This window comes from Schistocerca serialis, chromosome 3, assembly GCF_023864345.2.
Source record: "Schistocerca serialis cubense isolate TAMUIC-IGC-003099 chromosome 3, iqSchSeri2.2, whole genome shotgun sequence".
NCBI classification, from domain to species: domain Eukaryota; kingdom Metazoa; phylum Arthropoda; class Insecta; order Orthoptera; family Acrididae; genus Schistocerca; species Schistocerca serialis.
In genome coordinates this window covers 18,813,727-18,841,418 of record NC_064640.1, presented here as the reverse complement: position 1 = coordinate 18,841,418, position 27,692 = coordinate 18,813,727, and the positions used below count along the sequence as shown (strand labels likewise).

The following is a 27,692-nucleotide window of genomic DNA, read 5'->3' as shown; positions in this document are numbered from 1 at the left end:
GGAATGTCAAAGAGAAAATGTTATTTGCCAGAGGTTTTTTTGAAAGGGGATGCTTATGGATGGGCAGCTCAGATAGTGATACTTGTTCTTCATGGCATAGCTTTAAGAAAGCATTTTTAGTTGAATATTGGTCCAAAGAGAAGCAGCAGAGAATTTTGAGTGAATTTTGGGGAGGGGAGAGATTTGACTCTAGGAAGGGTACTGTCAAAGATCTCTGTCAGTTTTGGATAATCAAACTTAAATATTTGGACAAACAGCTAGGTAGTGAATCAATAATTATGGGCTTAGAAACTAAGTTGTCTCAGAAACTTTGTGAATTGCGTGTATGTGCCTTTAGTGGTAATATTAGGTTTTTTTTTTTTTAATTAAGTTGGTTAGGCAATTTTAACATGACAACAAAGGAATGTAGGAGTGACCCATGCACAGAATTCGCCACTGATAATGCTTCGATCAAGGAAAAAAGTTTAATAATTTGGGCGAAAATAAATAACAACTTTTGTTGCAGTTTCAGTCGAATTCTGAGTGTACTATGTTTTTAATGAAGAGCAAATGGAATGGAGACTTTACATAGGTTTTGACAATCTTATTAGCCATAGAGTTTCAGAAATCAACTTTAAAAAAAATTAAACTTCCTTTTAGCTTCAGAACAGTAATTTTAATGACTTGCAGAGCCAAACTGACTGCTCATCTAGATGGAAACAGATTATCAATATCTTTAATGAACTTTAAAATTTTTGATGTGAAAAAGTTCAGAGCTTAGCCCTGCACAACAACTGGAACAAAAAGTTGAGTTTTTCATACACACATAAAAAAAGTTTTGCGTCACCCCTGTATCTAGAACTCCTGAAGATAGACGTTGACTGTGCAGGTTGTATCACAGATACAGATGTCACTAAACCTGCCCAAAGATGTAAAGAGGCATGCATGAGCAACACCTTTGAGATGGAGGGGGTCTGGCAGCCGATCATTTCCAGTCATTCTACCAGGAAGGAGGTACACGGCTCGTGTTGTCTGTAGCTCAACAATGCCTAGATGGTCAATACCGCAGTTTGATTGTGTCTGCACTGCTACTTTGTGCCAGGAAGGGCTCTCAACAAGGGAAGTGTCCAGGCGTCTCGGAGTGAACCAAAGCGATGTTGTTCGGACATACAGGAGATACAGAGAGACAGGATCTGCCGATGACCAGCCTTGCTCAGGCCACCCAAGGGCTACAACTGCAGTGGATGACCGCTACCTACAGATTATGGCCCAGAGGAACCCTGACAGCAACGCCACCATATTGAATAATGCTTTTCATGCAGCCACAGGACATCGTGTTAAGAGTCAAACTATGCACAATAGGCTGCATGATGCACAACTCCACTCCCAATGTCGATGGCGAGGTCTATCTTTGCAACCACGACACCATGCAGCACGGTACAGACACCATGTAGCGTGGTACAGATGAGCCCAACAACATGCCGAATGGACCGCTCAGGAATGGCATCACGTTCTCTTCACCAATGAGTGTTTGTTGCATATGCCTTCAACCAGACAATCGTTGCAGACATGCTTAGATGCAACCTGGTCAAGCTGAATGGCTGTCCAGCGCATGCAGCAAGGTGGACAAGGTGGAGGGTCCCTCCTGTTTGGGGTGGCATTGTGTGGGGCCGACGTAAGCCACTGGTGGTCACGGAAGGTGCTGTAATGGCTGTACGATACCGGATTGCCATCCTCCAACCGATAGTGCAACCATGTCAGCAGCATATTGACGAGGTATTCGTCTTCATGGATGACAATTCGTGTCCACATCGTGCACATCTTGTGAACGGATTCCTTCAGGATAACGACATCACTCGACTAGAGTTGCTAGCACATTCTCCAGACATGAATACTACCAAACATGCCTGTGATATATTGAAAAGGGCTGTTTATGGTCTACGTGATACACCAACCACTGTGAGGGATCTACGCTGAATTCCCATTGAGGAGTGGGACAAGCTGGACCAACAGTGCCTTGGTGAACTTGTTGACAGTATGCCATGACGAATACAGGCATGCATCAGTGCAAGAGGACGTGCTACTGGATATTAGATATGCCGGTGTGTACAGCAATCTCGGCCACCACCTCTGAAGGTCTCGCTGTATGGTGGTACAACATGCAATGTGTGGTTTCCATGAGTAATAAAAAGGGCGGGAATGGTGTTTATGTTGATCTATATTCGATTTTTCTGTACAGGTTCTGGAACTCTCACAACCAGGTGATGCAAAAATTTTTTTGATGTGAATTTTGCAGATCGTTCCAGCGAAGAAAGAAAATCTTTGGTAGTCCACGTCCTACTGTTTGACATTACAGATTGATACTGAACTGGTTTTATACAAGGTGAAGGAAAATTCGCGGACTTGGGATTCGCAGCCCGATTCCTTACATACCAGCGATAAAAAAATGTCTCTCACAAAAAATCGTCCAGCCAGTACATCCACAGAAAAAGGACGTTAAAAAGTGGCAATCTGGCAACACTGTAACCACATATATGGTAACTATCTCTGTCATCTTATACTAGCTCTGCTGTACAGTTGGTGCAGTGGATAAAGCTGCAGAAGGTTGAGTGTTCGATCCTGGATTGTAGTCCAGATGGTACGGTATCTGGCATCTTAATCGTTAACAGCGCTTGCAGTGGGTCCTCTAGAAAACATTTGCACTTACATACCATAATCGTAGAAATGGAAGATTGGTCAGCTTTGAAAGAAGCCCTTTCCACATTGTGGGCGTGAATTTATTCGCACCATTTCATTGACTAGGTGCGAGACCTGTTTTCTTTGTACCCTCCTCCAATGGTCCCATAGATTAGTACTAACTATTATTCTTGCCTCATTCAGGTCCATTACGTTTCGTTAGTGCCTTACATTACCGGTAGGACTGCGAACATTCTTTGTGAAACATGTCCAAATTCGGTTACTGTTTGTATGTGTTATCACCATGGTCCCACTAATTATGCCTTTCAACATTGAGTCTGGTAACTGCATGCTGTTTAGTTGTATCTCACTGTATTATTATTCTATCGATGGGATTGTGGAAACATCATGTCTGTTACCGTTAGGGAAACAGTGTAATTCGAAACCGAACATTTCACAATTAGCAGTGTCGGGATGAATCATGCAGAGCAATATTTATCAAAGGTGTAATGCGTGTTAGGTGTAACAGAGTGTAGGGCTGACCGCTTCTTTATACTATATGTGCTGCCCACCAGACAGGGACTAGTTGAAAGTGGAGTAACATGCCCATGACAGACTCCAATGTACATGTATATATGTACAGAATTTTCTCATTGTAAACCTCTAAACCAGTGTGGCAGATGTATGGCATACACAAACGATGAATATGTGGATATGCTTCTGGTCGTTGGTGTATCTGATAACCGGGCTAGTGTTGCTGCTCGTGAATATACTCTTAGATATCCTCGTCAATGCTACCCAGATAAAAATGTGTTTCTTCGTCTGGAGCTGCCCCTTCGGGAGTCAGGTTCTCTCCTTTCACCATTACAAGACAAGGTCAGCCACAAACTCGCCTTACTCTAGCTACTGAGGAAGCCATTCTGGAGGTCATACACCAAGAACCTTAGTGAAGTACACGTAGCGTAGCAAGGCAGCTGTGTGTCTTGCAACACACGGTCATTAATGTGGTGCGCGAGCATGGGTTGCACCCCTATCATTATGCTTTCATGCAGCACCTGCATCCTGAAGATCGCCATCAGCGGATACAATTCTGTGAATGGTTCCAACAACAACAGGAAGCCAACGATGACTTTGTGAACACCATGATATGGTTGGATGAAGGAGCATTCTCTCTTGAGGGTGTCATCAATCTGCACAATGCCCACCATTGGTGTGAGGTTAACTCGCAAGTCACCTGCAATCATGGATATCAAGTTCAGTTTGGTATCAATGTCTGGGCCGGAATATTGGGTGACGGGTGTTTGAGCCTTTAAATGTTGCCTGACTGGTTGCCTTCACGAAGGTATTATGCATTCCTATCAAACTATATGCCTGACACAGTGGAAGACGTTCCACTACATGTTTGACAGAGAATATGGTTCCAACACGATGGTGCACCTCCACACTGAGGAATTAATGTGCGACAGTATGTGCACAGAACATTTCCAGGATGTGGAGGTCCAGTTGTATGGCCAGCACGTTCACGTGGCCTAAATCCCCTGGATTTCTTCCTGTGGGGACACCTGCAGGAGCACGTGTACTCTACTCCACCGACGAATGTGGAAGAATTGGTGGTGCGTGTTCATGTTGCTCTAGTTACTGTGGATGCAGCTTTGCTGCAAGGGTCGAGAGCTGTAAGATATGGCGGGTTGCACAATGTTTGGACGTGCAGTGAGGTCACTTTGAGCATCCGTTGTTCTGAGGACAATGTATTCTGTTGTGAAGGTCAATCGATCATTAATATGGACATTATTATTGTCACTGGCTGCTAATGTCCGACATCTGAGTGCTCAAAGTACATGTAGTATAAATGACAAGAAGATGTTGTGTTATTGTACTGTGCAATCATCTTTAACATCTCGAAAGTGATATTGTTTTTTTAGTTATTCTGCCCTATGACAAGTCATTTGTTTCAACTGTCTATTTCTTATTTGTCTAACCACGTATTTGTTATGTTCAGCGTTGCAAAATGTTGTAAATTTAGGATACAGAATGAAATTAGCAAATAAAAAAATGATCCCCAACCACAGATCAAACACTTGATCTCCTGTATCCTAACCCAAAGCTTTATCCACTGCACCAAATGTACAGCACAACTGACAGCTGCTGACAAAGATACTTACCGGATTGCCACTCTTTAACATCCTTTTACTGCAGATGTACTCATCGGACGAAATTTAGTGAGAGACATTTTTTTATCGCTGGCACGTGAGGAGTCGCACTGTGCTCGAATTTCGCTTCATCCTGGTGCATAAGTTCATTGCATTTTCCTGTAAGTTTAATAAACGCAACAGATACACGTAACAGAGACTTCAGTCATCAATAATATATTCTCCATCGCCATTTACAACAGTTTTTCCAACGCTAAGGCACCTTTTAGATACCGTTACTGCAGAAATCGAGTGATTTTGAGGTGAAGAAATCATTGAGCTATGTCTGGAACCCATTTTCAACCAGAAAGGAAGTTCCTTGAAGGTTGTTCGATAGAGAGAGGAAAAGGTGAAAACCTGAGGTGGATGTGGAATGACTTCCCAAACCAACTCCTGTAGTGTTTTTTGTCAGTGTACCAAAATGTGGGTGGGCATTATCATGGAGTGATATCACTTCATGCAATCTTCCTGCTCATTGTTTGTGTGTGCAAGATATCTCAGCTGATGACAGTAAAGTTCAGCAGTGATGGTCACACATTGTGGAAGCAATTTGTACTACGCCACACTATTGCTGTACCGCTAGATGCATAACGTCTTTTGTAGATGCATGCAGGTATCTCTACAGGGAGTTACTGCTTTGTTTGGGCTCAACCATTACTTTTTTCCTTATGATAGCGCAAAGACATTTATCGTCACCAGTACCGGTACAAGATAGGAATGGTCGGAGTTGTTCAGAAGTCAACTGATGACGATTGAACAGACATGCACACACATATGGCCACCTGCCGATTTTTGTGATTTTGGCTTAGAGAATGTGGTTCTGATACACCCGATTTTTGAGCCTTTCCCATTACATTCAAATGTTGCACGATGGTGAAATATTCATAGTTCATCGCATTTGCCAGTTCTCGAGTCCACTGACATGGATCTTGTGGACTGATGCGTTTAAACGATCTTCATCAAATCCTGAAGGTCTTCCTTAATGCTGAGAGTCACTAGTGTCAAAACGATACTCCTTAAAACGAGAAAATCATTTTCTTGCCTTGCTCTGTGCAATGGCGTTATCCCCATACGTAGCCCAAATGTTTCCTGGCTGTCTCCGCTGCTGTTATCCCTTTATTGAATTCGAACAGAGGAATATGTCAGAAGTATTCCGATTTCTCCACATGGCACTCCACATTTTCTAGTGTTCACAGCTCCATTCACTATTTACAAATGACAAAATGAAAACATGTAAAGACAAATAGCAACAGTGAAGTAATAACAAATGACAATCGATAAATAGACCTTAGCAACCGGAATACCATCATGCAAAACAAAAACGCTACAGACTTCTGCATCATCCTAATGGTTATTGTGATATTTTGCAAATAAGTAAACCACTGGGCATATTTTGAGACGTTTACAGTGAAGAATTTAGTTGCTGACTAGTTTACATTTGGTGAGTTTTTAGGACATAGACTGCTGCATACAAAATATAGCTAACACAATGAAATTCTTTTAATGGTGAAATGAAAGTGATATCTCTTTCCAGTCCCGAGTAAATAAGTAATATTCACTGATGGGAAAAAAATCGCAGCACTAGGAAGGAGTTGTGCGACATAAACTAAATGTGGTAGGCATAGTTCAACATCTGAAAGAAGATTTCTTTTCAGGTTTCGCGCCAGCTGCATAACAGTGACGCTGATAGCACCACTATAAGGATGCAAATCATGTTTGCTTTAGATATGTGCTATAACAGTCGTTAGTGTTAATTACCTTTGAGGTTGGACATCGTGAGTTGATGTTAGTCACGAATGAATTTAATGTAACAAAGATGCCATTATCAACACCTCACTGAGTTTGAACGAGATCATGTAATAGAGCTACAAATAGCTGGATGTTCCTTCTGCGATATTGCAGAAAGACTTGGCTGGAATGTTGGAGAGTGGCTGGCTTATCCTTTTTGTATCCTTGTGATCAGCCAGCCCAAGCCATCTGCTATATGATTTTAATACCTTCCTCTACCTTTCCTTTCATTGTACGTTTCCCCTTTTGGCTCTTTTCTCTTTCTGTGTTGTTCCTCATTACGTTTACCCACTTTACTTGCCCCAACACCTTTGTTTTTATTTGTTTTACTCTGACACTTGCTTGCTTGGGGAAAAAGAGACTGATGATCCTGTAGTTTGGTCCCTTTATACCCCAAATCAATCAACCAACCAAGGACAGCTCTGAGCCAGACCACTGTAGCGCACATTCAACTGACCCCAAACCACCGCCATTTGCGACTTCAGTGTTGTCAAGCGAGAGCTTTTTGAAGGGCAAGGTGGAGGTCTGTTGTGTTTTTTGATGACAGCTGGTTCTGCCTCGGTGCCAGTGACGACTGTGTATTCGTCAGAAGAAGGCCAGTTGAAGGGCTACAGTCTACCTCTCTGTGTGCTAGACGCACTGGACCTACACCTAGAGTTATGGCCTGGAGTGCGATTTCTTATGATAGCAGGAACACTCCCGTTGTTATCCCATGTCAATCTGGTGATTCTAGCTGTTGTGCTGCAATTCATGAACAACATTCCAGGGGGTGTGTTCTAACAGGGTAACGCTCGCCCACATACCGCTGCTGTAACCAAACATGCTGTGCAGAGCGTCGACATGTTGCCTTGGTCTGTTCGATCACCAAATCTGTCTGCAATCGAGCGTATCTGGGACATCATCAGACAACACCTCCAACATCAGCCACAACCCTCATTAACTGCCCCTATATTGACCGACCAAGTGCAACAGGCTTGGAACTCCTTTGCACAAACTGATTCTGGCACCTGTACAACACAACACACGCAGGTTTGCATTCCTGCATTCTACATTCTGGTGATCGCGTTTGCAATGGCTTATCTCACGCTTACATTAACCTGTGATCTTGAAACGGTTATCACTTAAATATGTTCCCAACACAAATGCATTCCAGAAATTTCATAACTCTACAGTAATTACTTTTTCGTGTTGTCATTTTTTACCCTCAGTGTATTTTGAAGTTTGGCCATGAGGAGTTAAGACACGCACTACACTCGACATTATGGCCACGAGCTATGCAGATTTATGGCTAATGTTGTTCTTTCACGTGGGTTTTATGGAGTCAGTTACAAACACATTTTAAGTTAACATTGCATTAAGAGTTATTTTCGTTTTAAAACTAGAGATAGAAAATAACAGATCCAGCGACAGAGTTAGCTATATATTGTATACGTCAGTTTGTCTTACTTACACTAACAGTCTCAGTGACGAAACATTCGATAACTGGTTTCGTTCATATATTGTCGAGCAAATGGCGTGTGTTCCAGGACGCATTGAATGTGAAATGGGATTTTGCTGTTGATATAACTACTGTATTCTGGATGTCTTAAGCTTATCTATTTGGTCTTTGTTAATGTAGGCTGTGTATACAATGTAAAATGCAGTTATTACACAGTTGCTTATGTTATATTTTTTTAAAATAGCACTATTTTTTATTTTCCTCATCGGACAGTGTTGAATCTGTGCAGGACAACACTGTGCTGCTGCTGAAATGCTATTTTTTCTGTGTTACGTATTGCAGAAATAGAAAACTTATTTTGAGAAAATACGACACAGATCAACATACACAATGTTCGCTGCAATACAGATCTACACAAGGAGCAGCAGAAATATGGAAAAATTTAACATTATTCCTGTTGCAATTACACTAAACATATACAGCCAACATTACATTATCTGTCCTCACTCAATAGCTTTTTCCAGACAGACATGCAGTACCACTGTTCACTTGGGACTTGCACAGAGAAATTCGGTCTCTCTTCTGGGATATACTGCCACATGTTAAATAACGCTTTCTTCTTGGCACTCTTCAGTGGCAGAAGTTTATCGTGCAAGAAACGGAAAACCGAAATGTTATATAGCGGCAGATTTCTTTTCCAATTAGCTCTCTGCTTCTTTGAAATGCTTTGACAAATCCACGGTTGCTGGATGTTATGAGTTTTTCTTACCCTTAGTGCAGGAGAGTTGTCATGAGATGTGAAACCAGGCATACTCGGTTATTTTGAACGAGCCTCTATGCAACCAATGGTCTTGTGCGTTAGGATCCCTGAAATAATTTGGTTTCACATTGAAGACAAGAAATCCATTGTCCTTGGAGTTGGCAATGACTGGAATCCAGTCATCTGGTGAAAGAATATTTTGTTCCTTTCTATAAGGCCAAAATCTCTATCATGCGATAGTAAACTATGCCCTGTAACGAGGAATATCTGGTCTACCGATGTGAGATGTTTACGGATGATCAGATTTTGGAAACTGCAATAGTTAGAATTACGTTCAAATGAAAATCGTATGAAAAATTGGAATTATGACCAAAACATTCCAGTTTCGTCACTTTTCTTTGAATGCTGTCCTTTACTTTGTCAGACACAAAATGGAAACAATTTTGAAACATTCTGTAGAAATTCTGGAAACTGTCAGGATACATATTCGGTTCCTTCATTGCGTTCAATATGACGTATTTCTTCCCTTTTTTCAACCGTAATAGATGTACCTAACATCATCTTCGCTGCTGAACATTGACGATCTGCAAAACATCGAGTGCATGACATTCTACATGTGATGAAGATGACATATTGTGATCCATTTGTAGCAGGACTGCCCTGCGTCTCTCTGACAGCGCCAGTCCGTTGTGTATTGCAGACGTCCCCCTCGCACCACGTTCCTGCTTCACCGTCTCCAAGCGTTCGCACCATTCCATTACCGTGTGAAGTGGGCCTTGTTAACATGGGGATATCCTTCATGTTGTTTGAGGCCACCTCATGCTGGCATCCACTAAGTTGGAATCATTTTGTGCGCACCCTGGAGGCTACACTTTGAAATGTCACTCAGTTCCGTGTAAAAGAGGTTTGGGGGCACGTCTTCAGTGGAGTACAGCTCTTATGGGCATCCAGAAGTCTGTTAGTTCAGCCCAAGGATGTCTCACCAGCCTCCACGTGGGTTTCACATTGCACTGCTTACGTCAACATACTCGGTGAACCTTCACTCCTTGCCTCTGTATGTCTGTACAGTGCTTCGAAGCGTCATTGATTGGCGTTTGATAATAATGTTTTGATAGTGTTGAAGGCAAGGACGCTCATACAATAGTTTGTAGAGGTGAGGGAGGGCTAGACCTGGGGGTATGAAGTATTTTTAATATCCTGGAAAACGAATGGTGACTTATAAGTAGCCATAACAAGGTTCCATTTCCGGCCCTGTTAAAAACCTGTGCAATACCTACTTCACAATCATTTTCTCGAAGGAAAAACACCTGACTACGATGTATTTTTTCCTTTCCCTGAGTATAAGATGGGGCCGCGCCCCTCTCCTCCTCCCCCCTCCCCCCACCCCTCCATATGGGCATCCTCGCTGGTTGTCACTTAGTTGCAGATTATAGGTGACACTGGCAGATTCCAAACGAGAAAAGATGATATGAAGAAAAAATAAGAACAAATAAAATAGTCAACACGATTATAGAAATCACGAGGCAAAGTATTAGAAATAAAGTAAAATTACATTTAAACCAAGTAATTGACTAAGAAAAATGAGTCGTTTGATCAGATTTAGAAACAAAGAATTCTCTGCATCTGAGGAGAATTGAATGTATGACTTTCTATACGTCAGGTTTATACCCTAACCAATGTAAGGCGCTACTCTCCACAATAATCTCTGACTCTGTTGACCAAGTCGCAATGATGAATTGGAATCTTTTTAATAATTTGGCTTCACCCAGTGTCGTGCAAAGCTTGTCTAATGTAAGCCGACCTCTGTGATTATAATAGCTGTATATTGTGGAAGGATCCAGTAGTGTTTGGTTAGTGCTGTGTATGAAACGTATGAATTTCGTTAGAACTTCTCTCTCTCTCTCTCTCTCTCTCTCTCTCTCTCTCTCTGTGTGTGTGTGTGTGTGTGTGTGTGTGTGTGTGTGTGTGTGTGGTTGGTTGGTTGGTTGGTTGGTTCATTTGGGGAAGGGAACCAAACAGCGAGGTCATTGGTCCAATTGGAGTAGAGAAGGAAAAGGAAGGAAGGCGGTCATGCCCTTTCAAAGGAACCATCCCGGCATTTGCCTGAAGCGATTTAGAGAAATCACTGAAAACCTAAACCAGGATGGCCGGACGCAGGTTTGGCAGCAGCGAACAGTTCGGGCGCACGTTGAGCGCTCTGAAGGAAACCCGCTCCAACGCATGTAGTGTCAACCATCAAGCAATTTTAATGAGGCTATAGTGATTGCCAAATGAACTGAGTCTCATTCCATTTCACTATGACAAACAGCCACAAATGTAAATCAATAGTTTCTATGCCAGGTATTACAGAACGATGGTCAAACACTTTGCAGCTACAAATTTGCTTAGGTTCTGTCCTCCATGGTGATCGCTAAAACAGGAAATGTGGTGTACCTTTGCAGGGAGACATATGAAATATTCGTACAAACCGCCTGCTATCTCACAGCTTCCTCGTTTTCCCTCTACGTCGGACTGCATGAAACAATCTCCTTGTTTCGATTATTCGTCATACACTGTAAAGTTAAAAACTTTCAGTCGTTGCTGGAAAAAAAAAAATCTTTGGTGGGATAAGTTGGTGCCAATGAAACTTGTAGATCGAAGATGCGACTTACAAAAATCCCGCCCGAGTTTTGTGCTTGTTCCTTTTCTTTCTTGTTTCTTTTCCTCTCGAGTCTTATCTTTTGCCAAAAGGTGAGCATTATAATTACGTCTAACGTCGCCTTTCTTGACTGCGGCATCACTGTAGGCCATGCATAGACGTCTCTGGTTTCTTCTGGGACGATTAAAATCGAGACTGTATTCCTCTGAGAATATCTTCCAGTAAATATGGGCTTTAGCTACTTCAAGACTGTTTGACGTGGCCGGAAACAGAGTAAAACTAGGAAACTGTGAAATAGGAAACCGTTTGTACGAACAGTTCAAATCTCTTTCTGCAATGTAAACCATATTTTTTATTTTATCGATCGCTGCGGAAGACAGAATCCAAACAAATTTATTGCTGCAGTGTACTTGATTGCTGATCAGGAAACACCTAACCGACAAATCATTGATTTATAATTTATGATCGTTGGTTATAGTGACGTGGAATGCAACCTAACGCTCGGCAGTCACTACTGAACACAAAAGAGTCGGAAAAGTGAACTGGCCTGCTTATTAGAAGATTGTTGCCAGAAGTGCAAGAAGAGAGAGTGACAAGCCTTAAATTGTTCACGAAATGAGAAGATTATCGACTGGAAGTACCATCTGAATTGCCACATGGGTTTTGGGAAAGAAGATGTGAATGGGAAGCCAGTCGGGTGGCAGAGGATGTGCTGGCTAAATAGCACAAAACATCTGTCTGTTATAGGATTTAAAGAAAGACTTCGACAAGGAGTTCAGAGTTCTGGACTGTAACTCGAAAACAAGGAAAGTCAAGAAGCTCTTATTGTCAGACCCATCTCCTGGTACATGTCTGTCCTGTCAGTAACAAAGGAAAAGTACAATGATTTGATGTCCTTGTTCAAGTTGCTGCCTCCTGCAATGGGATAGGAATATCGGCCATTTTAGGAAAATCTTCCATATCAAGGAGATCCAGAAGAATGTGAATCATTATCTGGAGATGCAATAAATGACTTCTGACAATGACAGTTGTTTTTGAAATTTTGTGGTATGTTTGAAGATGAAAAAGTGAATGAATAACAATGTATTCCACAAGATTTGACAAAACAGTGTATGATTAAAACAGTTTCTACATATTTCAATATTACCATGTATTTCTTTGCATACAAACATGATTATGATAGTTAACATTTGGCTAATTTTGGAAATCACTAATAGCTAAGTCACCATCTGGACCAGTGCAACAAATAGATATCTTCCATTTTAATAAAAAATCAGAACAAAAGTAAAAGTACTGACATTTTCAAACTATATAACCGCCCACATCAGACTAATTTCAAACACTTTGAGCACTGCCAAACTTTAAAATTACGAGAAATTTCAAACGCGTTTCTTCCAGTAACAACTATTTTTAGTTATTTTGTTTTTGTACTAAGGTGATGAATGTTTTAAGATTTTGCGACAAATATATGTCAATGATATTGGAAGGTAGTCTTGTGGATTACTTCTGCTGCCCTTCTTGTAAGCGAAAGTGATCTCTGCTTTCTTTTGAACTACTCGGAATCGCTTTTTTGTTCGAAGTATCTACGGTAGATTATAGTTAAAAGAGAGGTTAACTCAACCAAAAATTCAGCTTCGCACAGTTTTAGTCATTTCTGCTGTTTTTGCACAGCGATAGTATCTGTCTATGTAGCTCATCTTTGCAGTGGTGCGATAATTAAATTGGGACAATCCCTGCTGGATTTTCATTTGTAAAGGAGTGCAAGTGAGATGCCACAAACCCAAGAATGCATCATAAAAGTCTAAAAAAGTAGTTGTATGTTGGAGCGGTTCTGCTCTCATCAATGCGCGCCTAATATCTCTACTCACTGGCAACCACGAAGTTCGTCTTCTCGAAAATCTGCTTTCGCAGTCAAAACCGAACATTTTCTTGACTATTCTCATGGACTTGCCGTCAACTGGCTTTTGACTTCCCGAAGGAATCGTCATGTGGACATCGCTTCGTTTACACAGAGATATGTGAGGTTTATCTTCTCTTTAACTTCGGAAACGACAGCTCGCCGAAAGTCTCTGCGCTGCAATATTTGGAAAGTCCGTAGCTCACCGAAGGCACCGTGGACGTTCCTGAGCATACGCTACAGTAAAGATGTCTAAAAATGCGTCATTTTAGTACAGTTTGTTGTGATCTTATCTTGAAATTAAGTTTTGGCATTATTTAGTAGCTGATTATCAAAAGAGATGCAGAGTGTAAACTTTTTAGAGAGACCTAGCACCATAGTTACAAGCGATAAATGTCGCAGCCTTCCCTAGTGTAGAAGCCACGATCTGCGAATGGTTCATCCATTTCATTGGTGCCTGATACTCTCTAGCTTTATGATGGTCAGCGATAGATCAGAACCAAAAATTATACGCCAGCACTAGTGAAGTAATTTTACACACTGGTTTTATAAGATTGAAAACAATTTTGACGGTTGTGAAAACAAAATAATAGTTCAGTCTTTACTCGATTATTCTTTACGGTAACACTTTGATCTGCGTGAGAACTCCAACATCTGCAGGAGATTTTATGTACTGAAATGTATTATATATATTGAGATCAGAATTATTTGAAAGAAAATACATCAGTTAATCATGGAAAATAATGCCAATGTGTGTTTGTAGAGCACTTACTGTCAATGATACCGTGGGACATAAGGATGTGGAATATGTACATTATACATAAATATCTGTTTATATACAGGGTGCTAACTCATACAGTGTTTAAAGAGCTTTGCTCCTTAAAACAATTATATAGTGATACTGCAGCATACGATTAACAATTACGACTTGAAATAAGAAAAATACGTACTTTATTTCATAATTACATTTCTAGAGGTTTACAACTTTTGAACAATTTAACTTTAACAATTTTTCTTCATTGAGTACTTCTTGTAAATTTTAGAGGATGCATGAATGCTACTGTTAGTGTCATTTACATTTTTCTCACCTTTATAAATATTTCGGAGTTGTGTTCACAGACTAACATGAAGAGCATCTTGGCTGCTTTAAAAAGTAGGATTCCAGTGACTGAGACACTGAATGCTAAACAACTTCTTGTGTAGATAAGATTTTTGCTACCGAAACCATTTCGAGAATAATTTAAAGCATCTTATCGTCAAAATGTTGAGCTTTGTGGCAATTATATTTTTATAATAGGTATATATTTTAGCTCCCGTTAAAATTAAAAGGTCTTAAAAGCAGCAATTCATTTTTTTAATTAAGAATGCAGATACATGTAGTTTTTAATACCATTTCATTGTTGAACACTGGGATAGTCGTCCTTCGGAAAAACGTTTCAACACAGTTAAGTAACTCGTCGAAACTCACAAGTTTTACGCCACTGTGAATACTATTAAATTTGCGTGGGAGAAACAAGAAGTTAGTGAGGGCGATGCTGTTTTTGTATCCTAGTAGGAAAGAGAGTGTTTTAACGGAAATACTTCGACGAGCTGACCTGGTGTTTAAAGGAATAACTAGTGACACACGTCTTTTGTATAACGTAAGGAGATACGCGCGCGTTGGAGTAACGCGCATACTGAACAGGAAGGTTCACAATAACAGCCGGCGCTGGTAGTACGTTCCAACATGGATACTATTGATATAATAGAGACAGTTAACTTGACAATAGATAATTTTTTCTTCGGCCTGTGTACTCGTTTCACGACTGCTACGTGCTGAAGATCATTATCTGCCGCTTTTAAACGTTTAGAATGGGTAATGATCTAATTACACACGGATTTTCGTAAATTGTACCGCATGCAAGAAATCTGAGGTTGTAACTATGCAGTGCAGTAATTTCGGGACCACTAAAAGTCTCTTCTTGAATTCAACAATCGGTAACGGAAGAAGAAATAACAAATCATGTTTCAAATGATAATGAGGTATAGAAAACTGCCTACGCGCAACTACTAGGAAAAAAAAAGGTTCCATGCAGAATATTCTCCTAATCTAACCAATGTAAAGGCGTAGTTGGCTATGTTGACCACAGAAACCACGACGTTTTAAAGGAATTGATGGAAATGCAATATTACAAGAGAGGACCACAATGTACGCGATCGCATAGTATCTCACAGCTGGTGTAGTTGAACCACGAACGACTAGGAGAACGATGATTTCCCATGTTTTCAGTATTTGTTTTTCCCTTCTATTCACATCTCTCACATGTTACTCGTTCCTCTCCTTGCAAACTGAATACAGCTGAAGGCTGCCGCACTGTTTTGACTGACGGTGAGTGTGTGCTTCTTGTGCAAGATATTTTTACCACGGTCTTATTGAAAGCTGAACACGAATAACGAGTATCTTACAGCATCAGTTATAAGACATCTTTAACAGTTCTGTTAAACGAACGCTGTGCTGGGACTTCTCATAAGCCACATTATAAGCCACATTACTTGAAATTTTTCTTCCTACAGATAGTTCTTTCAGAGTAATAGACACAAAAATAAAAATAAAAACATTCATAAATAAGCCTCTTTCAAGAAATATTCACAAAACAGTCTTCATTTTTAATATCATTATGTACGAAATTGATGGGCGTGAACGAAATCAGTGTTATGTATCTCATCAACACTAATGATATAGTCTGGCTATCTTCTCTCTCTCTCTCTCTCTAGTGTCAGAAGAGAGCTCGATATGTGACAGAACTGTACTAGTTCATAAGTGAAACGAGAAAGTCTCTGCTCAGTGTTACTGGAGCAAAGGAACACAATGATGTCAATCAGTCTTTTCTGCACGACGTTTTCCGTACATTTTCTTCTTTCACTTTCACACAGCATTATCGGAAGGGACTAGGACACTTCATAAGAAGGCTTCTGAACTGCTCCATTCTGCGGTCGCGTTAGGTGGTCACTTTCTGTAAAAGTGTCATCCTCCTGTTCTCTTTTCTGAGTAGCAATGTCGGTTTTTTTGGGCTTCGTGAAATACTCTTCTATTTCGGCCAGGGTTTTATTTTTTGTCTCCGGAAGGAACAAAATTACGTAAATAGTTCCTAAGAGAGAAACGGCGCCGTAAAAGAAAAAGACACCTTGTTTCGTGAACGCACGCAGCATATCTGGGTAGATCTTTAACGCGACGAAGCTGAAGACGTAAGCTATACACGTCGTGAGTCCACTCGCCAGGCCCCTGACGTCGGCGGGGAAAAGCTCCCCTATCATCGCCCAAGGGAGAGTTAAAAACCCGATAGTACTCGCGAGGATGTACAGCAGTAAAGATACGATCGGTATCCAGCGAAAATTCTCAGCTACGTGCGCCCCGAAGTTTTCACTAGTGGTTAGAGTTAAGTACGTCGCTAAAATACCCATGCACAACGTCATGCCGGCGCCAGAAACGATAGCCGGAGGTCGCCGCCCGAATTTCTTCGACACGTAGGACATGGAAAGGGTCGCCACTAATCTCGTAACGCCTATTAGCACCGCAGCTAAGTAGTCGTCGATGGTGACGTTCGCTTCCCGAACCACGTCGACCGCGTAGAATATGACGACGAATATGCCCGAGAACTGCTGGAAGAAGAAGAAGGCGTTCATGATGAGCAGGGGGCGGAGCGTGCGGCGCTGCAGGAAGGCGGCCCTGATGCGGCGCAGCCAGTTGGCGTCCGCCTGGCGCGCGCGGCTCTGGCTGCCGGCCGACACGAAGTCGTCGAGCTGCTCCTGCACGCGGCCGGGCAGCGGCGCGTCGCGCGGCAGCCAGCGCAGCCGGCGCAGCGCCGCCTCGGCGTCGTCGTAGCGGCCGCGCGACGCCAGCCACGACGGGCTCTCGGGCAGCGGCGCCGCCAGCACCGCCGCCAGCACCGGGAACAGCGCGCAGATCGCCGCCGTCACGCGCCACTTCTCTTGTAGGAAGTACCCCAGCACGTACACGATCAGCACGCCCGTAGCGATCGCCGCCTGCAAACAACCGGGCAATTATGCTCTTTTCTTATACTTATTAACTGCTTTTGCAGAAACACGCAGCTGCTGGTAAATCTTCCGGATTGTGTGGTCACGGTCCACGAAACTTTACCGTTCCTAATGTTTCGTACAATGATTGATTGATTGATTGATTTTTATTGTTGTAGAGCCTCAGAGATCACCTGAGGTACAGAAGTCAATATTACACAGTATAAATATTACACAAATAATTACAAAAACAAGAAAAATATTACACAATATAAATATTACACAAATAATTATGGTACCTTCACGCAAATACAAAACAGAGAAATTTTTGGTACAAATTGATATTGCATAGTAAATTTAGCCAATTACAGACTTACTCATATATAGAAGCATATAAAAACTGATCACAAAGTGTAGTCATACCATATTCTTTGCCTCCCTTAAAAATTCATCAGTTTCATAAATGCTGAGCTCAAGAAGAAATTCTTTTACTTTTTTTTTTTTTTGAATTGTTGAATTGGAAGATCCCTGATATGTTGGGGTATGGCATTAAAAATTTTATGGACTTGTATAAGAAGCACTTTCGTGTTTTTTTATAGTTACATCAGAAAGAAACTAGGTCCTGCTTGTTTCTTGTGTTATAATTATGTCGCATGTCATACTGTTGATAACTCGGATATTTTTCCTTAACATGCATTACACACTGCAGTATAAAATTGACGGCAGGGTCATAATCTGTAATTTTTTAAAGCTTGGCCTACAGTGAGCTCTGGGTGCCAAGCTACATATCAGTCTTTTGTAGTTTGAAGACATTAGCTGCCTTGCTTTGATGTCCACACAGTATTGTACCATAGGAAATGTGACTATGTATTAAAGCAAAATAAATCACTTTAAGTACTGGCACGTTTAGACAAAGACGCAGCTTCCTTAGAGCAAATATTCCTTTGCTAATGCTGCTTCCCACTTTTTCTATATGGCTACCCCAGGATAATTTTGAATCAGTCGAGATTCCAAGGAAATTAACAGCATTTGAGCTCTGCTCAAGTTCAGTGTTATTATTCCACGATACATACAGGTCTTGTATTTTTTTTTCGGTTGACACAAAGGGAATTAGCTTTACACCAATTTTCAACTTTGACAGTGCACTGGTCTGCTTCATATTTCACCTTCTGTGAAGGTGAATTACACAGAATTATACAGACTGCAAGATCATCTGCAAATAAGTGAGTCCTTGTTGACGGCCCAGCTATGTTACATGGTAAGTCATTTATATAAATAATAAATAGAATTGGGCCAAGTACAGAACCTTGTGGGACACCCATGCCCACAGGTAAGTAATCTGATTCTGCACCATGCTGTGCTGGACATCCTCAGGTGCTCGTGGTTCCGCTCAGTCTTGCCGACTGACGGTTCGGAAGTCGGGGAGCGATACAGATGCTGTGAAACCGGGGTGTGCTAGATGTTTACACGTGATTGCCAGCGACAGTCGTTGTCAGAGTTAAAACTTACCTACCAAACTGTCTTTTTCAAAGATAAAACTTATCTTTCAATCCTGCAGATCTACTGTCCACGTATCACTAAGTTTCGTGGCTTCTAATTTTCTGTTAAAATTGTCCCCGTGTTTATACACTGACGGAAAAACACCGCATCGAAAAATAATTAATCTAGAGCAATGAAATTTCGAGAATAGATATGCCTAGGTAACATATGTAAGTGAGTAACATTACAAGACCACAAGTTAATGTAAGTGTGATACAGGGCATTGCAAATGTGAAATGTCGGAGTAATGGAGCAACAGCAGTATCGGCGCATTTTGTTATGGCGAGGTGCGTACGTTAGGGGGCAAACTTGATCGATTAGTGACTCCCTCCACCTCCCCTTAACCTGTTATTCTGTTAATTGATTTATGACCCCCTGGTGGTTGATTAATGGCCGTCTGGGGATAATCTGTCCTTCTGAGAAACCCCACTAAATCCCTCCCTCTCCCATTTCTCCTCTCTCACCCCTCTGGGAAATCCCCTCTCCAATACAAGCACACATTTGATATCAAAATAATTAAACTAATTAATTAAACCAATAAATTAACTAACCCTTCCCTCCCAGTGAACACCCCAATCCCCCCCCCCCCCCAATCTGCTTCCCCACATGGAAACTGGTGGGGAAAGGATTCAGTCTGTGTTGGAGAGGAAGGACCTCATGACAGGAAATTCAAATCAATGTCAGTTACAAAGCAAAGGATATACTGTTTATTTATAAATTCACAGGGTTTGGACATCTGTTTTGTTTGATAGGAAAAAACATAATTCTCTGCTGTATTCTAAGATGTAGGTCTTGTAAAATACATGAGGAGAAGTAATTAAATAGACCACTTTTTTTCTGATCACACAAGGAAATCGATGTCAACATAACACACCACATATAATGACACTATTAAAATCTTTCAATCGCAACTTCACACTGACCGCAGGTCAGATGGGCCAGTTGGGAATTGTGCGCCCGTGTACTGAATGCTTTGCCAGATTGCACCAGACGCCAGTGTCTGAGAGGTCACACTGTGCCTGCTCGGGCACCTCTAACCGCACAGCTGATGTGCCACATTAACCATACATTTTTTTCCTGAACAAAGTAGTGGATACCTGGTAAATCCCAAGCTGTGTATGTCTTGGAAATATTCCTTCACTTGATCAGAGTGATCCACTAATTAATTAATTAAATCGATCCCCTTTGTGTTCAGGCAGTTTGTCCTTACATCCTATTGGAGGATGCTAGGACTGGTATATGTGGCAGGACTCAGTGCCACAACTGGACAGTTTCCAAATCCCTCTGGACATTCCCTCCCCCACGCCCTTGCCTCCTGCTGGCGGATAATGGCACAGTTAAGTCGTTTGACAGGAGGTCCATTACATTGGTGATAGCTGAGAATTTCAAATTTCAGCCAATTCATGTTATGTCCTTAAACAATCTGCGGAGGGGTTGGATTGATGTGTGTTCTCTCAGTACCACTATTGGAAACAATAAATTGACCAACCGGGGATTTGACATCTCGATTGGAAGTGGTGCTGTATAAAAGGTAGCTGGAATTTCAAATTTCGGCGTGAGCTTATAACGTCACGGTTGTCGAATTCCAGACCTCTACAGGTCTGTTAAGTGTATTTTATAAAGCACTATAGAATTCCTAAGTTTGTTCTCTCAGCTGCACCAGGACGAAGAAGGAGAAGGAAATGGCCTACCGCATGATAGAATAGTAACAACAACAAGTACCACTACAAGACAGAGGGCACTGCAATGTATTGAGAAGCACTAAACCATAATCCTAGTAGTTGTCGTGACAAGATGCCTGAGATTACTGAAAACACTCATACATATGGCCCACTCACTCCCTAAATGTTCACACGCAGCAGCCTGTCCCCTCATTCACTGCCAGGTCAGAGAAAACCGTTACTGCGACTGCAGCCTCAGTCACGTGTGCCTGTCATGGGAAGCACCCAGGGATGATTAGAGTGGTAGGACAGCCACAACAACTGGCAGTGATCGATACTGAATCGCTCAATTTTTACATGGAGACCACATGCAACACACGCAATCACAGAGATAGCCCAGTGTAGCCTGGGTATTGCACACTGGACTCGCATTCGGGAGGACGACGGTTCAATCCCGTCTCCAGCCATCCTGATTTAGGTTTTCCGTGATTTCCCTAAATCGCTTCAGGCAAATGCCGGGATGGTTCCTTTGAAAGGGCACGGCCGATTTCCTTCCCAATCCTTCCCTAACCTGAGCTTGCGCTCCGTCTCTAATGACCTCGTTGTCGACGGGACGTTAAAAAAAAACACTAACCTAACCTCTGGTGACGCGCACCCGCCCTTTCAGTTGTTAATACACACCCCAGCGACCACTGTCTATATTCAGTTACGTCTCTCTTCCTAAGACACATTGGTACTGTTGTGTTGGCAGAAGAGCCAACACCGTGTTACGAATGGAGGCCGAAATGCACGCGTAAGCTCGTAATAAAATCACCCTTCTCACCGAATTTAGAATGTGATTTGTCTATGGAACATGGTATTAATCCGATATCTGCAACTGCCTCATGCCACTGCTAGACATTTCCCACGCTAACAGATAGTATTTGTAACATTCTATCGCAATACCATGTAGACAGTGTAACAGAGGTTCTGCCATATATCCACGGGGTCACAGGCGAGGGATGATGATGGTTGTCTGAGAATGTTCTCATTCAGTAGATCGTGTGCTGTGTGGGGAATCATATAAAAATGCAGTGCTAGATTCAAGTCCTAAGAATGGTACAAAATCATATGACCAATACACCGGCTTTTCTGATTCATAGTGTGACGCTTTCTGGTAGAAATTATGTCTGCAAATTGGAATCAAGTCTCCTCATTTAACCACACACTTGCGTTGGATCCTATGGTGATGTATTTTAATGATTACAGCCACTGCTGAACCATATACGTGGCACTCTCATATCCCGAAACGACTCACCTTTTTCGAACCTATCTACTAAGGACCTCATACAACAAAACTCCAGCGCGGTTTTAGACAGTCTCTCGGTATCTTGTAACTGTTCCTCTGTCTCGGACCTGCCTTCCCTGCAGTTTTGTCCATGCGATCGTTGCAATTCAAGTAGGAACTGAGCCGAAGTCGGAGAACACTATATGTACCAACTTGTGCATCCCGTGGAGAAACAGGGTGAGCTGTGTTGATGTGACAGGACTGTGTTTTGACCACTCAGTGGAAATGGGAACATATACAGAAAAATAATTCATTTGTGCTAGGTGTTGACAACTGTACTACATTTACAAGCAATTTTAGAATACGTGGTGAGAAGTGATGTCATAATCACATGGACAGAAGTGACATAAAATCGATAAAATTACGAAAATTGACAGAAAATAGGTATAAATTGAGGGAAATCCGCCAAAATGCTGGGAAACTGAGGGCGAATGGGGGAGTGCTTGCCTGTCTTCTGCTTGGTGCAGGAAAATTCTTGTACATGGAACGAGTATGTGACAGCAGAAGGAATACGAGAAAAAGTTGACATGGAAACACTGGGAACCAATGAAACAGTCATTTTTCGTCGATAGCGATAAGACGGCGAGAACAGAATGTTTAACGCAGATGACCACCAACTGTAGAGTAATAAATTTATATATGTGGGATCACAAGCCCTGGTATGACTCCAAAGTTATTGGAAACCATCTTACAGATTTTTATGAAGTGTCCTTACCTAAGGAGCGTTGTATTATCAGCTGGGAAACTGTAAAATACAACTCCAGAATGGATCATGTGTTTGGCTCTGTGCAAGACTGTTTAGTTGTTTTAAGCCTTAACAAACAGCATTTACAATTTGTTTCTCTGTATTCTCCACCAATCACAACCATGCGCTGTCAGGTAACAAATACCATACACAACAGTTTCTGCACTTTTCTTTAGCAACATTCTGCTGTATGTCTATTGATGTAATAGTGATACAAGCAAGGTGACTGCTGTCTTTGGTGCTTTCCTGGAAAGGAGAACCACTTGCCTCTAAATTGACATGGATCTGTGTTAAAGGGCGATAGAAAGTAAATGAAGTGATCAGTTGAGAGAGGTTGTAACGAGGTATGATTTAATAGTAGACTGATGATGCATTCTAGACAGATGGAGATGACTAGTATACAATTGCGTGTTCTGTGAGTGACTTAGAGCGCTATCTACCTGCAATCGCTAACAGCAAACTTCTCCATACCGCAGTCAGGAGGGGACTTCCAGCGCATATATGGTGAATCATATCCAGCAATGGAAAACATATTTCAACACCCTGCTCTAGATGGATGAAGATGTGTGTGTAGTACTTCATTTCTCTGCCACATCTTGGACGTAAATCGAGTCTTCAATTTCATAACTGCAGTGAGTCTAAGTTAGTGACAGGGGTTTCTGAGCTACTGCAGTTCCTGTACATACATCTGCTTAAGAAATGTTGTTTGTGTATGCAAAAGTATGTGTTCTGTTCATGGACCTAGTGCAGCATCGCGTGTAATTTCACATATCAAACACCGCTGCTGTGCTTTTGTGTTTATGTTCTACAAACATTTCTCTCTTCCCAGCACCTTCTTGGTATGGAACCAATATACTACAACAATTCTGCAGAATTAATAGCACAAGTGATTTATGTAAAATGTTTCAAACTCCTTCCATCTCGATCTCCATCATGCATCACTCAAACATTTCTCCTACTTCTTCGTAATCGTCTGTTAAGTCACCATAGCTCTCTCAAATATATCAGGCTTGTGCCTATTATACACCAATAAGAAGTGCTAAACTTCTCAGCGTGCAAACATCTAGGGAGATCGTGTGCAATTGGGGAGGTGACATGTGTAAGATCGGTATGGAATAGTCTTCGCGGAATGGCAGTTGCCATAGTGGAATGAAAAAAATGGGTTTATATCACCAGCACTGGTCACTATAATTACTCTTTGCGAAAGCAAAATATCAAAGTATATTGACTACATGGAACTCAGCTTATTCTGATCCCTCACGAGATGTAAAATGTAGTGGGTATAGCACATTCCTACTTCCGGTCAGTTTCAAATTAAATTGGAGACGGTGTTGCAGGGTGGGATGGGTAAAGACAGAGGAAGAGTTACGAGATTCACATAGAGACCATATAGGGTTTTGCTCGTGGTCCTTAGCATATAGGTTCAATGAACGGGTAGCTCATTTTGAAATAGAGGAATGAGTACTAGAGCTTTAAATCCCTGACTTTATACCATGAATGCGAGCACACTTTGTGACTCCATCCACATAGGGGGGGGGGGGGGGGGGGAGGAATGGGGGGAGATGGAAAATCACAAAAAATCTTACGAATTTATAAAGTGTTTCGATTAAGGAATGTAGTTTTGCACCTCCTCTCTGGTTATGGCTATTTCCTACACTAAGAAACAATATTTGTGTCATTTGATGTAGGTTGTGTAACAGCGATTGTGATATGTCGACATATTTGCGCTCAATATTTTTTGGTTCCACAAGCATTCAGTTGTTTTCAAAGTGTTATACTTTGTAGGGGATGTGTGATAGATTCGCTGTAATTAGCAGGCTTATAAAGTATGTGTTGAGGTGTAAAGTTACTGTGGTCTGTCCTCCGATATGTTCAAAGAAAATGTCTATGTATGGTCGTAAGTGAGTTATGGATTGACGTTGAAAATTGCGATTTCAGTGCATTGGACAGCCATAATGGGGATGAAATATTTTACGTGGGAAATTATGTCCAGTCATAAGGACGATATTTCGACATGATATTCGTTCCAGATCCACAGCCATCAGAAGAGGTATTTCCGATACTTCACTCATTGTCAAATATCTCCAGCGAGGGGCTGTAATCGCAATATTTAATTAAATTAACAATTCCAGCTTCAGGGTGTCTCGAGTGGCGGGTACAAAGAAAAGTTGCAGCCAGCCAGCTAGTCGGACAAGTCCCAGTGGGGGCTCTCGCGGCACTATCTGGGTAGCTCAATGGAGAACTACGTATTCTGCTATCTGCAGAACTGCATATGTTGCATGTACTCTCCGTGAAAAATTGGGCGATTCAGTATTGATCACTGCCAATTGTTGGCGCTGGATGTATTGATAACATAGGAATTCCTACGATTCCAATCGTCACCGGATGCCCTCTGTGGCAGACGTGATTCACTCTAGCATACACGCGTGTCCACGACTGCAGCTGCAATCACGGCGGCAGTTTTCTCCAGTCTCTGAGCTTTGGAGCTGGCGGTGTACGAGAGTATGGCTGTGCTGCGTGGACATCTGGGGGTGAGTGGGGTGTATGTATGAGAGTTTTCAGCGATCTCAGGCATCTAGCCACGACAACTACTACGGTCGTGGTTTAGTGCTTCTCAACACATTGCAGTGCACTCTGTCTTGTAGTAGTATTTGTTGTTGTTGTTAGTATTCTTTCATGCGGTAGACCATTTCCTCCTCCTTCTTCGTCCTGGTGCAGCTGAGAGAACAAACTTAGGAATTCTATAGTGCTTTATAAAATACACTTAGCAGACCTGTAGTGGTCAGGAATTCGACAACAGTGACGTTATAAACTCACGCCGAAATTTGAAATTCCAGCTATCCTTTTATACAGCACCACTGCCAATCGAGATGTCAAATCCCCAGTTGGTCAATTTATTGTTTCCAATAGTGGTACTGAGAGAACACACATCAATCCAACCCCTCCGCAGATTGTTTAAGGACATAACATGAATTGGCTGAAATTTGAAATTCTCAGCTATCACCAATGTAATGGACCTCCTGTCAAACGACTTAACTGTGCCATTATCCGCCAGCAGGAGGCAAGGGCGTGGGGGAGGGAATGTCTAGAGGGATTTGGAAACTGTCCAGTTGTGGGACTGAATCCTGCCACATACATATCACTCCTAGCATCCTCCAATAGGATGCAAGGACAAACTGCCTGAACACAAAGGGGATCGATTTAATTAATTAATTAGTGGATCACTCTGATCAAGTGAAGGAATACTTCCAAGACATACACAGCTTGGGATTTACCAGGTATTCACTACTCTGTTCAGGGCAAATGAGTGGTTAGTGTGGCACATGACCCGTGCAGTATGGCCGTGCGGTTAGAGGTGCCACGTCACGGCTTGCGCAGCCCCTCCCACCGGAGGTTTGAGTCACCCCTCGGGCATGTGTGTGTGTATGTTGCTCTTAGCAAAAGTTAGTTTAAGTAGTGTGTAAGTCTAGGCACCGATGACCTCAGCAGTTTAGTCCCTTAGAAATTCTCACACATTTGAACATTTGTGGCACGTGACAGACGCTCACTGGGCATTAAGCAGCCAGCTGAGATAGAAAGAGAGAGAGAGAGAGAGAGAGAGAGAGAGAGAGAGAGAGCATATGTTTCGAGAGGAATTTCCCAGGTATCGAGATCAAGAGTTGCCGCCATCTGATGCCTTGTCCAACTGGTGGTGGGAGGGGGGAGGAGGGAAATGATGGGAGGAAGGGTAGTGGTGGTGGTGGGGGGGGGGGGGTGCTTCTTCCAGTGTCGTCCGCCACTGGTATTGTGAAGTAACTCAGTTAATATCTGCACAGCAGGGTAAGGACGTAGAGCAGCTGCTTCCCGCTCAGGTACAGTGTGGCCTCTCGGACAATGGCACATTGTGCAGCCCAATGGAGTAGTTAGTGCATGTGCATGCGGTGTCCTGGCTAGCATGTCTGCCCCGAGGTCTGTGTGAAGACACGATCAAAAGATGTTTAACAGTGCAATTTTGTGCAATGTGTTTTGTTGACATCGATTTCGTGATAGTATTCCTTGCGTGATCGGAAAAAAGCTATTTATGTAATTACTTCTTTTTGCTGTATTTCACAAGACGTGCATCTTCCAATACAGCAGAGAAATAAAAGAAAGTTCTAACCCCTGTGAATTGAATTTTATAAATAAACAGTATATTCTTTGGTATATTACTGACATTGATTCGAATTTTCTGTCATGAGATCCTTCCTCCCCAGCACAGACTGAGTTCTATTCCTGCCAATGCCCAGGTGGTGGAGGGGATGGGGGTCTGGGGTTTACCAGAGGGGAGGGGTTAATTTATTTATTAATTTAATTGCTTAGTCGATTTAATATCGAAGGTGTGCTTGTATCAGCAAGGGGATTTCCCAGACGGGTGTGGGGGGGTGGGTGGAGGAGGGGGAGGGGGAGGGGTTGGAGGGTTTCTCAGAAGGACAGATTATCCCCAGGGGGCCATAAATCAACTCACAGGAGGTCATATATCAATTGACAGCATGTCCGCCCCCGGTAGCTGAGTGGTCAGTGCGACGAAATGTATACCTAACGGCCTGGGCTAGATTCCTGGCTGGGTCGGAGATTTTCTCTGCTCAGGGACTAGGTGTTGTGTTGTCCTTATCATCATCTTTTCATCCCCACCGACACGCAAGTCGCCGAAGTGGTGTCAACTCAAGTGACCTCCTCTTAACCATCTCAGGCACTGAGGCAGAACCAGCTGTCATCAGAAAACACAGCAGATCTCCACCCTGCCCTCCAATGAGCTCTCGCTTGACAACACTGAAGTCGCAAATGGTGGTGGAATGGAGTCAGTGTAACACGCTACAGGGCGTCTGGCTCAGAGCTGTCCTTGAAGTAACCGATTTGTTGTGTCACTGTGGTGCCAACTGCTACTCAAATTGCCGCTGCAGATGCAATACATTGCGCCAAAGCCACATGCCGAACACGATGGTCCTCTCTCTCGGTATTGCCAAATGGTCATCTGGCGTCCATTCTTCTTGCGACCTTGCGTTCTCGTCATCACCGCTGCCAG

At 42.3% G+C, this 27,692-nt stretch overlaps 1 protein-coding gene across 1 annotated transcript in view; it reads right to left on the bottom strand.

Moving 5' to 3' along the window:
• Window positions 1-14,293: 14,293 nt before the first annotated feature.
• The window catches only part of LOC126469649 (facilitated trehalose transporter Tret1-2 homolog), a 346,069-nt gene continuing 332,670 nt past the window's right edge, over window positions 14,294-27,692 (bottom strand). Inside the window, exon 5 of the mRNA XM_050096773.1 lies at window positions 14,294-17,388. Coding sequence (XP_049952730.1) covers window positions 16,294-17,388 — 1,095 coding nt within the window. The 3' untranslated portion in view covers window positions 14,294-16,293. The remainder of the gene's footprint in view (window positions 17,389-27,692) is intronic.